This window comes from Protopterus annectens, chromosome 9.part0 (assembly GCF_019279795.1).
Source record: "Protopterus annectens isolate FY-2018-M chromosome 9.part0, PAN1.0, whole genome shotgun sequence".
Lineage (NCBI taxonomy): Eukaryota > Metazoa > Chordata > Ceratodontiformes > Protopteridae > Protopterus > Protopterus annectens.
Window position 1 is genome coordinate 902,340,315 of NC_056743.1, and position 18,222 is coordinate 902,358,536.

Genomic DNA, 18,222 nt, shown 5'->3' on the forward strand with positions numbered 1-18,222 from the left:
CCCTAAAGGCAGAAATCTAACTCTCTTGCATGTGCACACTTCCAGTGTTTTCAGACCTACATTTTGGACCAAACCTAGAGATGGGTTGTAGTCTTCAGCCTGTAGAAAAGTCAGACTAATAAAGATTTAAAGTAATATTTCACACATTTGTTCTTTTAAATTGTAGTGAATAACTAGAATGAACATGCTCTAATAAACACACAATGTATCTGTAACCTATCTTCCAGTTGTAGCTAATGTAAAACAGTTCCTTCCATCCTAATTTGTTACACAGCAGTACAGATAAATCGTGGTTACATTCAGGCACAGCTGAATAACTTAATCACAAACCAGCAATTAAGAGTCATCTCAACATTATTTTCTCTCTTTGATTCCTTTATCGGGTTTATGACCCAGTTTCCTGCTGTAAACCAGTGTTGTTATTTTTTGTTCTTCTTTAAGACTGGTTTTGAAGGAAGTTAAATGACCGACTTGTTTAAGGGGGAGCTTATTTCCACATTCTTGAAAGCTACTTAATATCTCACCCCCCCCCCCCCAACACTGAGACTTATTTTCTTGTATTACATTCTGCAGTCTGATTTTTCTTCAGCCAGTGGTGTTTCATACCTCAGGCTTTCAGCAGAACCAGATCAGACACTGCTTTATAGACCAGGAATATAACACCTCTAAGGAACCCATAAGAAGGAGAATATAATGACAGTTCTTGAAGCATATCTAATTTCTTTATTTATCTAGTCCTATATTTTTATAGCAAGGATTCTTTCCATTTCAAGTTGTTTCTGGTGACTTCTTTGAATGTTACAAAATGCAGCACTGTGTTTAATAATAGGCAGCGTTGTTTAGCTATGAAATGATACAGTGGTCTGCCTGGTACAGAATATGTTTTTCTGACTTTGGTAGATGTATTTCTTAAGATACTGGAAAATATTAAGGTACAGCCCCAATACCTTAATTATGAACGATTTCAACTACCACATCAACTGGGAAAACTACTCCTGTACCAACTCATTCGCTCACCGTTTTCTGGAATTCATAAATTCCAATGCCTTGAATCAGCTTGTCCACACACCCCTACCAGGGGCAGCAATATCTTAGACCTGGTCATTACCAGTATGGGTAACCGGTGTTCCAAGCCAGATGTCAACTCCTTGCTGGTCAGATCCGACCACAAGCTAATCACCCTAGACATCCATATCCCACTCCCCATTAAGGAAGCCATAGTCAAAAACTACTCCAAAGCCAACTTCATGCTTCTTAAGACAGAAGTGGCAGACTTCACGACACCCATGCAGACAGAAAATAGAGGTACAACTGCTGAATCTTACACAAATGCACTGTATAAGCACATACACGAGTGCATGGATTGTGCCATCCCCAACAGAACAAAGATGCTGTCCTCAAAAAAAAAAGTAAGACAATCTGGTGGCCCCTGCCGTAAACAAATTCTACAACAGAAGGAAGAAGCTGTTGCAAAAAAAAAAAAAAAAAAGAGTAAAATCCCAAGGTTGGAGGAACACCCTGGTCAGCCTCAGCAAAAAGCTGAGATCCCTTATAAAATCCTCCAAAGCCAGTTATGAAAAAAATTGCCACTGATTCCAAAGACAACCACAAAGCATTCTACAGCTATGTCAAGAATCTCAATGGCAGCACTCAGATCTGCTCTGAGCTACAGCACAATAGCACTTAATATACAGAACCAGCTAATATTGCCAACATCCTGGCAGATAGGTTCAGTGCTAACTTTACCCCCCTCTCACCCTCCAAAGGGCCCATCTTAATAATGGAAAAATGCAAAGCCCCTGTAATCTTGGATGAACAAGTAAAGACCACACTCTACAAAGCCAAGAACACAGCAGCCATGGGACCAGACAACATACCAGGCTGCATACTGCACGAACTACAGAACAAACTGGCACCCCACCTAAGTACCATGTTCAATCATAGCCTCACCTCAGACTATGTGCCTACTGAATGGCGCACAGTGACGGTTATCCCACTCCACAAAGGTGGTGCCCACCACAGACCCTGGAAACTACCGCCCATTAGCCTGACGAGCCTGGTCTGCAAGGCCATGGAACGTATCTTCTTGGAGCTTATAGACAAAGACATAGGTAACCTCCAAACCCTGGACCCCACTCAGTTTGGGTTTGTAAAAGGTAGATCATGTCTACTAAACTTGATTGACTTCTTTGAAGCAGTTACTAGAGCCGTAGATGAGGGCAAGGTATATCTTGACCTCACCAAGGCTTTCAATACCATCCCCCACTCTGGAATTATAGATAAATTCACTAAACTGGGCATAAATCCCTATATCACAGGATGGGTGGCCAACTGGCTCACTGACAGAGCCCACACAGGAAAAGTTGCCAACTCCAAGTCCAACTTCAGACCAGTGACGAGTGGAGTACAACAGGGTTCGGGTCCTGGGTCCCCTCCTGTTTGGCATCTACTTTTCTGAAGTGCAGGCCAACACAGGTCTGTGGCTAACAAAGTTCACAGATGACGGCAAACTGGGAGCCATAACATAATCACCTAATGATGTAGACATTCTACAAAAGGGCCTCATAGAGACAGATGCTTGATGTCAAAGTCATGGCCTCAAGCTCAATGCTAAGAAGTGCATTGTCATCCCCTTTGGGAAAAACTTGGTATCCATGAACTACCACATAGGCGGTAGCTCACTAAACACTGAAAGTGTGATGAGAGACCTCGGGACACAGGTGGACAGTAGTCTCTCCTTTGATAACCACATCGCCACAGTAGTCAAGAAATCTTTCTATGTGGCACACCTCATCACAAAAGGGTGCTCCTCTAGAAAAAAGGAGGTCACTGTTCCTCTCTACTCATCCCTCATCAGACCCATTATAGAGTACAATGCCCTGTTTGGCATGCATCTCACAAGACACCTACAACAGTTGGAAAGGCCGCAGAAGTACCTCAATAAGAGGATTACCAGCCTCAAACAGATGCCATACAGACACAGTCTCAAAAAATTCCAGCTCTACTCCGTTGCATATCACCTACTCAGAGGTGATCTCTGCCTAACATACAAAACTATGTCAAACCCAGAGCTGTTGGACATGCTACACTTAAAGAAATCCCAATCCCTTAGAGCCACACGCTCCAGGGACCTAAACCTTGTCACCACAATAAACAGAACATGCTGGAGGGATAGATTCCTGTCCCAGAGACTTCCCAAACTCTGGAACAAACTACCCATTCATGTCAAGCAAAGCTCCTGACTGGCCCTCTAAGAAAAATCTTGACGACTGGATGGAAAATAGAAAATTCACCCCGGGGATCACTTCTGTGGCACTGCTTGACAGTGGCAAAGGAAAATAATTTTCTTGGGTGGCGAAAGCCAGGGAACCTTTTTGGCAAGCTTATATAGGCCCCAGGTACGATAGCCTAGTACTTAGCTATGAACCTATACTGGTCTAAGTTTTTACCACTGTCCATGGATCTTTAATGACAATGTCTTTTTTTAATTTGCTCATGCAGTTTGTAATTTATGTGCTTTTTACTTTAAGTCTAAAGATGCTGTATTCACTAACATTAAAGGTAGGGGCTTTACTACTGCATCAGCTAGCTAGTTATTTCATTTATTTGTACACCATCTTGAAGAATTTTTGCATCATTTTACTGAAGTTATGTTACCTAGATTACAGCACGTTTAGTTGTCTGGAACCCACCTCCCACTTCTTACTGAGAACGGCATTCCAGAAATGAAGTGGCCTTAAGCCCTGTGGGATACCATGGATAATTCCCATTGGAAAAGACAGATAAATGTCCTCAGTCCTTACTTTCTCTGTCCTAGTCCTTTGCACATTGAATTATGTAGGGGTTGACACGTAATGCTTTTAATTGTTCCCCTGTTCAAATTACTGCTGAGCCTCTTAGACAGGACGAGATAAACAGCATGCACTGTCAAGTCCATCGTTATAGCTTAAAAAATGCCATGAGATTTAGAATTCAAGGCCTCCCCTTAAAAAACAATGCAGTTTCACATGTAAAATGCAAGTTTCAGTTTGGATAACTGTGATTAAGACACTCTCCAGGATTGTCCATACTGATCAGCCTGAGCAGTCTGAAATGACCCCTCACTTTGTGAATTGATACCTCTGAAACCCTTTGCCATGCATCAGGAATGTATTCACTTGCTAACATTTTGCTTAACTCATCTAACTTTTAACTTTTTTCTTTTTGCAAGTTTTTGGTGTGAGTTATCCATCAATACCCAATATAATCTTTCTGCATGGCTTGTTCTTTTACAATTTGCCTTTAGTTTTATTTGGGTAGGCTGCGTAGTTGTTTAATTTTTAGTTAACCAGGTGCTTGATTTCACTGCTGGAATTGTCTATTTATGACCCAGGTCAGAAACGGGCAAATAATGCATAGACTGAGATTACATACATAAATGTAAATGGAATCATGTAGTTTGTCAGATAACCAGTGCATTTCAGATGTAATGAAGAGAGCTACAAAAGCTGTGTGTATTATAAAAAGGGAGGCTAGAAAATTCTAGACATGTTTTCTTCACTTCAAAATAACATAAGGCATAGGATATGCATGCACCAAGTAAGACCAGACTGCTGTAACTTTACTGCAGTTTCTTGTCCAAGAGTATTTCCAGATAAGCTGCTTTAATTGTCAGTGCACTGTCATAATGTAGTGAGCAGTGTGATTGTATAGTATAAAGCTAGACCAGTTCATGGTTAAATAAAAACAAGAGCAAGTTAAGTATAAATACAGTCCCACTCAGGATGGCTGACCGGTCTTTTGACTGATATCCTTACATCCCTAAGATGTGAAATGCCAGCAGTTCTAAATGGTTTTCAACCCCTACAAGTCCATTTAAGGATGCCATCACTCATGCGGTATGGGATGCCCCCTCATTTTTTTTAATGTGTATATATACACACACTTTCAGTGTAATGCCTTGGTGCTCTAACAGTCCTGTTTAAGGCTTGCATGATAGCAGATCATCAGCTTTTCCTGCCAGTTTAGTCCCTTGGCTTTCTTTCTTTCTCACAGTACTTAGTGAAAATTGGCCCAGTCTGGAACATTGTCAGACCTTTTAGAGTTTGTCTCGTCACTCCAGTTGCACTAGCTTTCAGCTGGGTTTCCCCACCCTCCTAGTGGCCAGATCCCAAGGGTTGTCTTCGTACATGGTATACCTACTCTAAACAGAAAAGTACACCTCCCCATATAGAAGTATGTAAACTCCATCCAGTAGATATGTTTTGTACATCGTTTGAATAAATAACAAGGCAGCTGTTCTCTAGGATGAACCAATTCTGAATTTAGGCTACATGTCTTTGTACACAGACCAGGCATTATTACCTCACTCTTAAGGTACAGATATTGCTGTGTTCGGTTTTGAAGGACATTCTTTCACGGATTAATTTATAAGTCGAGACTCATTTTCTCTGTTTAGGGTTGTGAGACATTCCTGGACACCTTTATAGATGTATATAGCTGTCATTCTGCTCCCTGGCCTTTCTTTGGTTATTGCACAAATGCTTCTACTGTTCTTGTTTGAGTGTAATGTAGGTAAAATTACTGGATTCCAGAATGCCAAAGACTCCATCTTGGCAATGTAGAGGCTGCAGATGAAGACAACACATCACGCTTCACCATTTTGAGGAAGGAAGCTCAGTTTTCAAATTGTTCCATCTACCCAGATGGGCACGAAGAGCTTTTCACCTTCATTTGTGGTTCTCTAGTAAGTGTGATTAAGCAATCAGAAACACAAGGAAAAAGGTGAATCTGTGATATACCTCAATGTATTTTTTATACCATTAATGTCCAAGTCAGAGCTGTAAAGGTTTATTTGGACTGCCAACATCTCCAGTTAACAAACGTGCAGATAAGTGAATAGTATTCCAAGTGTGAGATGGGAACACATATTTTTCACACGTGGAAGGTTCATATTTGCTTGTCAGCATCATTTTATTACTAACTAGGTGCACTTCCCACTCACTGCCCACATAGTAATTCTTATTCACCACACTATCTTATGTTAGAACCACCCTCTTAAACTGGAATACGGTGTAGTTGCTTTATCTAATGATTTTCATGCTGTTAAGGTGTCTTTATAGGTTCATAGGTGGTCACTATGCTTGCAGTCCAGTGGACCATTGAGGAGCCTAGCCCAGATTTCCAGATGTCCCCAAGCAGTGTCTAGTTAAGTGACTTCCTGAAGGACACACTGTAGGCAAATGAGGGCTGAGGGAATCAAACCCTGTACCACAGGAACTGCAGCTCACAGCCTTAACCCTTGATAATTGTAGATGCTTTCCCTTGTTGCTTAAGGCATATCGGGGCACATTCTTAGCCTGAATAGCCTTTTCCAAAGGTATGCTAACTGGCTGATGTCTTGTGACAGACACTATGCTGTGTGTTAGTATGCCTTTGTTCTAAGAAGAGTGGTACAGAGTGCAAATTAGTAGTGTGGACTGTTGCACATTTGATGATGTGTGCAGTTTTAGCTGGATTAGTCAAAGTGCACGTTGTTAGTTGTTGCTGCAGTCTGCACGGGAAGATTAGGTTTATAAAAGTGAGTTCTCATAACTCTGGAATGGTCATTTAATGGAGCCAGTTAGCCTATGTAGTAAATGTTTCATCTTTTGCAAACAATGTCTTCTATAAGTTTTATGGAACAGCATGTTGTTTTTTTTTTTTGCACTAGATAAATAAGTGACTGATCCAATCAAATTAATTTCTCCATTCTTTGATACTCATGTCACCTTCTTCAAGATTTGGGATGGAGGGTATTTGAGTTATCACACCAAGCAATGGTGCAAGACGAGGAATCAGGCCAGGTCAGTATATCGGGGTGCACACACACACATACACACAGACTTGTTCTCATTCACTCTTGCTGTTGCTCATGCTGTCACTCATTTACTTATAGAGAAGAGGGTTTGAGTCCCTCAGCCCTCATTTGCCTACAGGAAGAAATAGCCAGGGAATTGTTATGGCTAGGCTTGTATAGGCGCCTAGGGCCGATAGCCTAGTACCAACCTATGAACTGTTTCTGGCTTTTATGAGCTGACTGTGAGGTAAGGTGAACTGTCCAGGTTGATATAATAGCCTTACCTTTGTTTGTCCAAAGGATAACTGTAGTATTATGCAGGGTGAAATGTCAGACCTTGATAGTGTATTCCAGTATTGTAATTGGTAGCTTTATTTTACTGATTCCCCTCTGTGAGGGACGATGGCGTTGGCTACAGTTTTACACTTTTTGCCCTTGCTATCTACTGCTTATCAACCCCTTCACAGCCAGCTGACCCCTTTCTTTCTTTATCACCAAAGGAGAAGTAGGTGGTCGAGAGGGGCCATTGTTAAGGCATCCATCGGAGGTGGTTAGAGGGCTATTTTCTTGTGTGGCCTTTTTGTCTCAGCAAGTGCTTGGCTAAGCAGGGAAAGGGGCATGTTAGCATGAATGAAACAGACAAGTGAGGTATGCAGCCAAAATGAAACTCGGTCAAGAACAAAGCAGCTAAAGAAAAAGTCCAAAGGTAGCCTTAAACTACTCTGCTTTAATGTAAAAAATGTCTCAAAACATACAGTATTTATGCACTAGCTGTTACCCACACACTGCTACAAAGTTTAAATAACATTGACATGATCAGTTTGGGAAGTCATGATGCACCATCAGGTAAAAAAATATTACAGTACCCTGACGCTGTATGACAACACAGAGAGGGGTTTTACCATCTGAGAAACTTGCCTAGAATGTAGGAGACCAGTAGAAGGTAGAGTGGACAGTGTGTTATACATTTGGCCTAGGTTTATGGTGGGAGTACATTTCTTTAGTAAATATTGCAAAAAGGCAACACCCAAGAACTGATCTCTGAGAGTACCACCAAGTATGATGGTTTACTGGGGGGGGGGGGGGGGTGCCGGCCTAATTTATATACTGATTTTTGACCATTTACCTAGGTAGATGGTGAGTTATTTTGAAAGAGTAACTCGTAGGTTTTATTTAGCAAGGCTATAAAGGAGATTGAGATGGCTTAATGTTTTGAAAACCTTTGACTGGTCTAGGGAAATGCTAGGTCCTACTTAGCACAGTGCATCCCTGTCCTTCTTTTCCTTACCTTTTTCCATCCATAGGTAAAAACAACAACGAACTGGATATCACCAAACACGATTTAATATAAAAATACAAGTCTCTGACGTCTCGGCCTTCAAGGAGTACCTTGGTACTCCTTGAAGGCGAAGGCCGAGACGTCAGAGACTTGTATTTTTATATTAAATCGTGTTTGGTGATATCCAGTTCGTTGTTGTTTTTACCTGTGGACCTGACTTTTGGTGTTGTTGCTACTGCCTTTTTCCATCCACCCTACCTTCAGCTTTGGGAATCTTCCCACAAGTGATGACTGCAACAGTGAAACATGAAGAACACACACACAGTACAGTTTTGTACACTTACAATAAATGTAGATGTTCAAGTGTATTTGCTGTTGCAGTCCTGGTTTCACTCCCTCCTTCCTCCTCTATTTCTCTCTCACTTTCCTTCATACCTATCTATACCTGTGGCCATTCCCCATGTTGGCCTTCCTCAGGCCTTCAAGACAGGGTCCTATAGGTTAGGGCAAGAAAAACTGATGTAATGGCATCAGCTGTCCTGCTTTATACCACTGATGACCTGCAGCCGATGCAGGAGGGAAAATCTTTACTCTGGTATTTGGGCCGGCAAAGGGCTATCCAGCAGGGATAACCCACAAGTGATGACTACAACAGTGAATACTCTAACATCTACATTTATGGTAAGTGTACACAACTGTACTTTTTCATGTCTCATCTTATGTTTTACGTTATACATAGTGGTTGTGTTGCAGAAGGCTTGGTTTGCATTTTTTAGTATGTCTAGATTTTAATATTTTTTTGTAGGGGTGTTAAGTCCCCTGATATTCCATTAAGTTAAAAAGGTAAGAATTTTAGTATTTATAGCCCCAAGATATTTCTTCTGAACAAATTAACCTAGTACAAAAGTAAGAGTAAAGTACAGCTTATTTAGAGAGTATGTAGCACAATAACTTCATCTTACTTATAATAAGACTCACTATAAATTTCTAGCCTGCTGTAGGACAGTGTCCATGTTCTCAGAAAATCATGACAGAGTCAATGGACTTGGCGAACTTCCCACATCAAAAATATCTTTATAGCTTTATAGCTATATTCTGGGTGAGTTAAACTGTCCTTCCAGTTAACCAGTGTACCTACACCTGTAAAGCTGGGAATACCCCAAGATTCGTAGACCTACTAAATGACAACTTTATTTAATTATCCCATTAGGGGACAAAACAGTCTGGAACTGATCCTCAAGCATTGCTCCCAGGAATACCAACATTTATTTCTATCCCTGTTAAAGTAGGGCTGTAAATTAGTAAACTTTTCCTTTAAAGTCACTAACCCAACAATGATATAGAATTCTGAATTCACAGACTTTAAGCCCACAAAACTTGCTGAATTTTATGATGAGCAATCCAAGATTACTTACAGTTCTGGTACACTCCATAATGCTTCAGCTTCTACCATTTCATCTGAACTCCACTCCCATAAAAAAGGATGCATGGATCTAGTAATCTGCACTCAAACCAAATATAATGGGCCATTTAAAATAAACTCCATAACAAAAGAAAAAAATTGAGTTTATAACAAATGTGTTCCACATTAAAGACCATCAAAAAGACCAACAAGGAATTAAACGTGACCATCAGAAAGATCAAAGTCAATTTTGTGCTGAAATTGTTAAAAGAAGCCAAAGATGACAAGCCCTTCTTTAGTTGCATTAGGAAACTGAAAAGAACAGCACCTTGCAGTGGGCAGAACTAATCCAAAATGGCATAACCTACTCTGACCCTAAAAACATGGCTATCATACTACATACAGATTCAGTGCTACTTTCACTCCAGAAACAGTCCTTGATGTTCCACAGATCCCAGGTCCTACTGTCACCTCAGATCACCATGGGGCTGACTGTATGCTCCAAAACTAAAAACACCACTTCCATGGGCCCAAACAGTTTACCTGGATTGCCTAATAGCACCAGACACGCCCTTATCCCCTCTTGTACATGTTTAATTTCAGCCTAGTGAAAGGGTATGTTTCTGATGTTTGGAAAACTGACATATTTGCCAATAACTGCAACCTGGGTGTCATCCATTGTACATTTCCCCCATTGGTATATAAGCATTTCAACAAAAACTGGTCCTAACCAATGGTAATGAGAAAGAGCTCAAACTAAATGCAAAAAAATGACTATTGTCATCTCTGGGAAGGATTAATCCCATTACTGAGTACAGTTTTCTGCATGTACTTAGCCAGACATGTCATACAGGTTGAAAGGTCCCAAAGGCTCCTGATGGAAAAGATTATTGCCCCAAAAGCCTTGGGTACCATGACAGACTAGAATCCCTATCCTGCACTCTGTCACAAACTCATACAAAAAGATCAGTGCCTGACATTCAGTGCCATCAAAACCTCACCATAATAGATCCTTGTGTGCATTAACAGAATGCATAGGTATACAGTCAACCCCACCATGGATATGAACCTCCACCAGCATATAAATAAAGCATATTGTGGTGATAAATTTGTTACCCAGTGGTTACTCCATCTCTGGATCAAACTGCCACTGTATTTTAAAAAGTGTGACACCACTGCCTCCTGCAAGACTAAGTTAAGAAATGGATGGATGCCTGCAAGCTCTTCCCTGGCCCGCCATGTTTTTGTGTGCTGGAAGTGGAGGGATGTACCTTAAGGCACCGGTATCTGACAAAGAGCACATGGTCTCCAGACTTACTTGCCTTGTTTGTTTGTAAATCCTACAAACAAACCCAGCAGTTATGTACAGTGTAAAAAAAAAAAAACTGCTGTCAGAATGAGTAGCACTGAATTTTAGTGTACGATATTAAGCAGCAGTGAAGTAATTGCACTACCAGTAATAAAGTGAGATATCACCAGGGCTTAGAGGAAGAGCTGTTCCAAGACTACCACTTTTGGAAAGGCAATACGAATAGATTTTTTCGCCCAAGGCCAGTGTAATCAGAACTGTGCTGTAGAATAACTTTTTCCCAGTTCCCCGACTATTGTTTTATATCTTTGTATTCAAAGTGTCAATTATGATTCTCAGGTTTGCTGCCCCATTTTGTAATGCTGCCATTTGTAGCACTAGCAGGTGGGCTCAGATGCAGAATATGGGTCACTGTAATCCTTTGGAAGGAACAGATGGCATAATTTTCCCAGAGAACTGAAAACAGTCTGACTGTAATATAGTACTGTTCACTAAGTGCTCATATGTTGTAGCACAAGCACCAACCATGGCTTGTAGGAGTAAGAATGTCACTAGAATGACAAATTTTATTCATCCAAGTTTTTTTGATGTCTGAGGCAGAAAAACAGAAGCACATCACTTACCAGTTGATGATTTTCTGCTCCGCAGGCAGCCGTGTAATTGCCAAGAAGAGGGCAGTATGTTTGTACTAGGAATGATGGAGGCTGGCCAGGATGGCTGGGAGAAAAGTACAGAACATTTAAAGAGTATAATTTCACTAATTCGGAAATGGTGCTTCTGCTTTTCATTTGTAGAATCATTTCTGTTACACTGCCTCAGTGTAAATATGGAATCCAGTGAGTTAAAGTGCAGTAGCAATTCTGTCTATAAGTGGAATGCTGATAAGGTCAGGAAGTTATCATCAGCACTGATGAAATGTAGTCATCTGAAGCAGTAACCACACAGGCAACACTGCAGTCACACTGCATCTAAAGGTACTTTTATGTGTGTACCTTTATGTATACACTCGGAGTGTGTGTGTGTGTGTGTGTGTGTGTGAGAGAATTACAGATATAAAAAGTGAAAGTAATTTAATTGCTTTACATCGTCAAGCACAGTGTAACATCATTTATTTTCTGAATCAAATTCTCTCTTTTTTATGTAATCTTACTGGTAGTTACAATATGACTAACTAAATTCTCCTTCCATTCCTTCAGACTGATAACCTCAAACATTGTATGCATCCCTCTCTGCAGTAGTGTTCTACAGTAAAAAGGTGTTACTTCTCATTATGTTTTTCAGGGAGCAGTGCTAACACCCACTATCGATCACACTATGTCCATCCAGCCAGCGTCAATGATGGGACCACTGACCCAACAGCTGAGCCATCTTTCTATCAGCAGCACAGGCACGGTAAGGACTGACAAATCTTTCAGGGTTTGCGGGAAATGGTACATTGTGAAGCTTGAGATCTTTGGACATGTTTTACTCAACGGATCTAAAGACTACATCCTCTGCCCCACCAGACGATGCAACAGTAACAGAGCTCCAGATCATTCCCTTCACATCTCCCATAAGTTTCTTTCCTACCATGAATTATTTCCAATGGAGGAAAATTAGGCATTTGGTCATCATTTTTCTAGTGGATGATTTTTCCTTGAAGTGTTAATTTTTGTTTTCAGTTCCCCCCCTGTTTTTGCATGTTATTGCTGTAGTTCCTCTGTCTTGTCTACTATTCCTTTGTTACATTTGGAAAAGTAATAGATCCCACCAACAAGCGGGTATTCTGTACTTATTGTATGTCAAAACCTTGACATCACCGGATGTTCTTCGTGTTTCACTGTTGCAATCATCACACTTGGGTTATCCTGCCAGGGGTAGCCCTCAGTCGAGCCAAATACCAGAGGCTTAGTATTACTGCTTCGGTTGCTGTCGCTCCAGGACTGGCGTCAGGTCATCAATGGTATAAAATCAGGCAGCCAACCCCATTACATCAGTCTTTCTTGCTGAGGAGCTCGAAGCAGAAGCAGTTCACACGAGTGCCGGTCGGCCACTACCTGAGTTTTCATTTCCAAACTGAAGTTGAAATCTTCTAAAGCTAAGTACCCCATTGGGGTTCCTTTTTCTTGCTCTAACCGATGTCAGAAAAAGTTAACAATGGTCTCGCCTGTGGAAAGCAAATACCACACCGAGATTTCCATTCTTACTGCGTCACCTGTTTAGCCCCAGACCACGAAGTCCCTCGCTGTCACTTTTGTGCTTTGTTCAACGCCAGAGCTATACATCACTGGGCCCTAATTGTAGCTAGATATTTTCGCTCTCAGTCCTCAAATTCCAATATGGCTTCGGTAAACCAACCAACTAAAACATAAGGATAAAGACAGAGACAGGCTGCACAGGTCCGAAACTGCTGACAATGCTTCCATTAAGTTAGTCATCAGTTCTCTGGTCCTCGATGAGGTACTTTCGCAGCCCATGATGCCTGCTTCTGTTGATTCGCAGGCCGCTACCAAGACCCTTTCGGGATCCAGTGTGGAGCAAGCTCTTCTTCGACTAAGGATCCTGCGGATGTCTCTACCTTGGATGGGTCCGGAGCTGCTGAGCAGGCACTGGCTTCCAAGGAAGTTCTTCACACTACCAATACTCGACACAAACCAACTTCTTTCATTCAGTTCTTTCTAAAACTACCGAGTTTCTAAGGCCCAGGTTACGAACTACGCCCAAAAAACCAACGACCCAAGCAAGGGTACCTGCTTAAATGCCTGAATGTTAAATGCCTAAAGCGGCGAAGACATTATTATACTTATTGGGGAAGCCAGGCTACCCCTTCCAAAAGAAAAAGAGACTTGACCCCAGTAGTTTTATCTGAACAGGAGTCCGATGACTCTGATGCTTCTGAATATGAAGACATGCAACCCCTCTCTGCTTATGAGGATTCTGATGCAGAGGAATCCATTCCTTCTGCCTCTCCACCCAAGGATTTTTCATTTGGTGAAACCCTACATAGTTTAAGGGACCATTTCCAGTGGGAATGTCAGGACTATCCTCAGTCAAAAAAGAGACTCAGGGAATTTAGATGTACCACAGCACAGACCTTTAGCCATTCCTCCTGTCCTGGATGTTGTGGATGATGTTTTTCTGGAATCCAGTTTGACTCCTGACACCATTCCTCCTGCTCCCAGGAAACCTGACAGGTACTACAGAGGCCCTGACTCTCTCAAATTCCTTTTCAGAAATCCTACTGCTGACCCAAAGGTCATCTCCCAAGGACCTAAAGGAATTAAAGCGACCTCAGCTAAGAATCCCACCCCCTCAGACCAGGATTCCCGAGCTTTAGACAGTTGGGGTAAAAAAGTAGCGTTTATATTGTGCTGTCGAAAACAAACTGTCGACAGCGTAATTGACACAAAAATGTCGAAACCCCCAAACATCGAACACACACAAAAAAAAACACCCAAACACAACACAAATTGCTCTATGCAGGGGGGCAAGCCCCCCTGCACTCCCAACTACTTAAATATACCAACTCCGAGATCGCACTACATTGCAGTAAATGGAAATCTCCCCTTACGGAGATTTTCGTTTACACGCTCAATTACTTTTGCTTTTGACATTTTGGTGCCAACAGTACACTTCAATACTGTCGGCCTTCGAAAGGGTGAAGTAGACCCAAAAAGTATACATCTCTAACTCTTGCTATTAGAGCACTAAATTGTCAGTTCCACATGCTGAAATTTCAGCAGCATACCATGGAACTCCTCAAACAAAAAAAAAATCTTCCTTTCCTACTTGTGCAGAAAATAAAGAATTACAAAAGCTTATGCATTCTGCAAGCCAAGTTACTAAGCACACCTTGCAATGTGGCTTTGATGCCCTAGAATCATCTTACAAGGCAGCAGTCACTGGTTCTGTCCTTAGAAGGCATGCTTGGCTTAAGGAACAGACCTTGCCAGACCATGTCAAATCAAAATTATTGGACGCATCATTGAACAAAGACAATTTGTTTGGCACCAAGGCAGAAGAGATCTTAAAAAAAGATGGAAGAAAAAGCTAAATCTGTGCAAACAGTTAAAGATTTTTTACAGGTCCAGCCTCCAAGTTTCAGTAGATATTGCCCCTCCAAGCACTGGTCCTTTCTGGCCCCTTCCTGGCCAGCTCAACCCAGACCCAGGGAAGCAGACCCCCCCCCCAGACAGCAGTCCCAGGGAATGCAGACATCTAAGCAATGGAGTTCCTCCTCTTCAAAAACAGGGAGTGCTAAGCCACCCCCTTATGGTAAGAACTCACAATGACTTTGCACCTCCATTCCTTACCTCTGCCCACCTGATTGTGCCCCTAGGAGGAAATCTCTCCTTCCATGGAAACAACTGGGCCTCTAGTACCAACGACCAATGGGTTCTCAACATAGTGTCTCAGGGATACAGATTTTATTTCCACACACTGCCAACCCCAAAAGGGTTCCTAGATCTTCCTTCAAACCAATGGGCAGAGGTCAAAAAGCATGTCCTTTCCCTGCTGTCCATGAGGGCATTTAGGCAGATAGGCCAAGGTTTCTATTCCAGAATCTTCCTGGTACCCAGAAATTAGGGCACCTGGCACCCAATCCTCGATCTATCCATTCTAAACACCTTTATGGTGATACCAAAATTCAAAATGCTCACCCTCTAGCAGCTTCTTCCTATGCTTTCCAAGGATGCTTGGTTAGCCACCCTAAACCTAAAAGAGGCCTACCTACACATCCCAATCAGGGAATCTTGCAAGAAATATCTACGTTTCAGGGCAGGATCTATGCACTTTCAGCTCTCTGCACTTCCCTTTGGCTTATCCACTACTCCCAGAGTTTTCACAAAATGCCGCCTGGCTCCAGCCATTGCTTTTTGCAGACAAAGAAATATCAAAATTTACCCCTATTTAGATGATCGCCTGATTCAGGCAGACAGTCAGGAAAAGCTGCTACAGCACCTGACCTTTGTAAAGGACATACTGACCTCCCTGGGGTATAGTATCAATGAAAAGAAATCAAAACTAGTCCCCACACAAAAGATTGTATTTCTGGGAGCAAGGCTGGACACAGCATCCCAGATAGCATTCCTTACTCCAGAAAAACAAGCCTACCTGACAGGCTACTTCTCTCAACTGGCCACCAGAACCCAGTTATCCGCAAGGAAAATCCTGCAAGCTCTAGGGTTCATGGCTTCCTGCATTCTACTCATTCCATATGCCAGACTGCATATGAGGAAACTACAATGGTACCCAAAAAGCCTTTGGTGTCAACACTCTCAAGATCTGGAAACTAACTATCATACCAATGATACCCTGTCTAAGGAAAGATTTTCTTTGGTGGGCAGCAGCATGCAACCACAACAAGGGACTTCCCTTCTCACAACCCCATGCCACCCAGACCCTCACCACAGATGCATCAGACTATGCCTGGGGTGCACACCTGGACGGGAGGTGCATTCAGGGCCATTGGAGCCCAAATAAAATACATCTGCACATCAACCAAAAAGAGATGCTAGCTGTTCAGCATGCCCTGACAGCTTTCAGACCCCTACTCTCCCCAGGGCCTCTACTGATCAAAACAGACAACACCACAGTGATGTGGTATATCAACAAGCAGGGAGGGACTCACTCTTATCCTCTCTGCAGGCTCGCCATGAACTTTTGGCACACGTCCTCAGCCATGCAAATACACCTGCTAGCACAATTCCTGCCAGGCTCCCTAAACTCTCTGGCAGACAACTTAAGCAGAAACCTGCTAGACCCACACGAGTGGCAGCTAGACCATACACCCTTCACCTTTGTAACCCAGAAATGAGGCACCCTGAAGGTGGACCTCTTTGCCTCCCACTCCAATCATCAGCTCAGCAAATTCCACACCAGGGAACCTCACAGCAAGGCCTGGCAAGTGGATGCTGTATGCTTCGAATGGGTAAACCTCTCAGTCTATGCATTTCCCCCCTACCACTCATTTCAAGGGTACTGCTCAAAATAAGGGAGGAAAAACCAAGGGCAATCCTGATTGCCCCAGACTGGCCATGCCAGCACTGGTACCCACTGCTGCGCAGCCTGTCACCCCTGCCACCATGGCACCTACCTCAGATCCCAACACTCCTGACCCAGAAGAATGGAGAATTCATGCATCCCCAATTGCATACCCTCAACCTGGCAGCCTGGCTTATTCCCTGACCTCTCCTCAAGCTGCCAGCCTAAGCAAACAAGTCCTAGATGTTGTACATGAGGCCACACACCCCAGCACTAGAAAATCCTATACTAACAAGTGGAAAAGGTTTTGCACCTGGATCCAGGCTAAGGGACCTGAAACAGCACAGCCCTCCCTACCTCTCATCCTGGGTTACCCAGCAGACCTACTACACAGGGATCTATCCTACTCTTTTATTAAAATTCATGCCTCTGCCATCTCTGCTCATTACAGCACAGAGCCACTTCTATTCTCGCACCCTCTCATCAAACAGTTCCTAAGAGGGGCTAACAACTTAAGGCCACCCAGAAGAGCTCCTACCCCAGCTTGGGACCTTAACTTTGTGTTAGAAAAGCTCACCCTACCCCCCCCCTTTGAACCTGCAGCTTCAGCAGAGTTAAAATGCCTCTCTTAGAAAACCGCCTGCCTTCTGGCCATCACTTCAGCTAGAAGAGTTTCAGAGCTACAAGCACTCATGGCTGTAGAGCCCTTCATCATTTTCCATGCTGACAGGGTCTCCCTCAGGACTAAACCATCATTCATGCCTAAAGTGATGTCCAGTGTGGCTCTCAATCAATCCATTAATTTGCCCACCTTTTTCCCTAACCCACAAAACAAGGGGGAAAGGATTCTGCACTCTCTAGATGTACATAGACAGCTCAGATTCTATCTGGATAGGACTAAATCGTTTAGAAAAACTAACCAATTGCTAGTCAGCTTCACAGCAGGGGCAGGGGGGCAAGGACATCCTGGAGGCTGCAACATGGACTTCTGTTCATACCTTCACCAATCATTACCACCTGCCTATCTTCTCCAAATCCAGGGCAGGCTTTGCCACCGTAGTCTTGCAGGGCATCCTAGCCAGACCTCAGTCTTCTTGACTGCCTCCACCCTTTTTTTCAGCTTTGGGAATCAACACAAGTGTGATGACTGCAACCGTGAATACAGCTGAACATCTACATTTCTGATACGTGTACATAACTGTACTTTATCAGCCATGCCAAGAAAGCAAAGCTTGATGCTTGCCATCGTTTAGCTCTATGCCCTTTTGTGGCATTTGTTTGTTATTTGCTATTCAGTTTCCTCAGTGCACATCATTTTAAGTCTAGATGATACCTTGATATACCTACTTCAGGAATTTGCCTCCCTGGTTCTTATACCATATCACCTTTAAGATGTTTAGTCCAGAAAGCAATGTGTTTGTAGCCTTTCAGCTTTCTCCCTCTAGTGGGGG

The 18,222-nt window shown here is 42.6% G+C and overlaps 1 protein-coding gene across 4 annotated transcripts in view; it reads left to right on the plus strand.

The window, feature by feature from the left end:
• Positions 1-18,222, plus strand: part of RBMS2 (RNA binding motif single stranded interacting protein 2) — a 1,165,202-nt gene that overhangs the window by 985,444 nt on the left and 161,536 nt on the right. For all 4 annotated transcript variants that reach the window (XM_044083632.1, XM_044083630.1, XM_044083631.1 and 1 more), the window contains exon 11: positions 12,089-12,199. In XM_044083632.1, the coding sequence (XP_043939567.1) occupies positions 12,089-12,199 (111 nt within the window). The remainder of the gene's footprint in view (positions 1-12,088; positions 12,200-18,222) is intronic.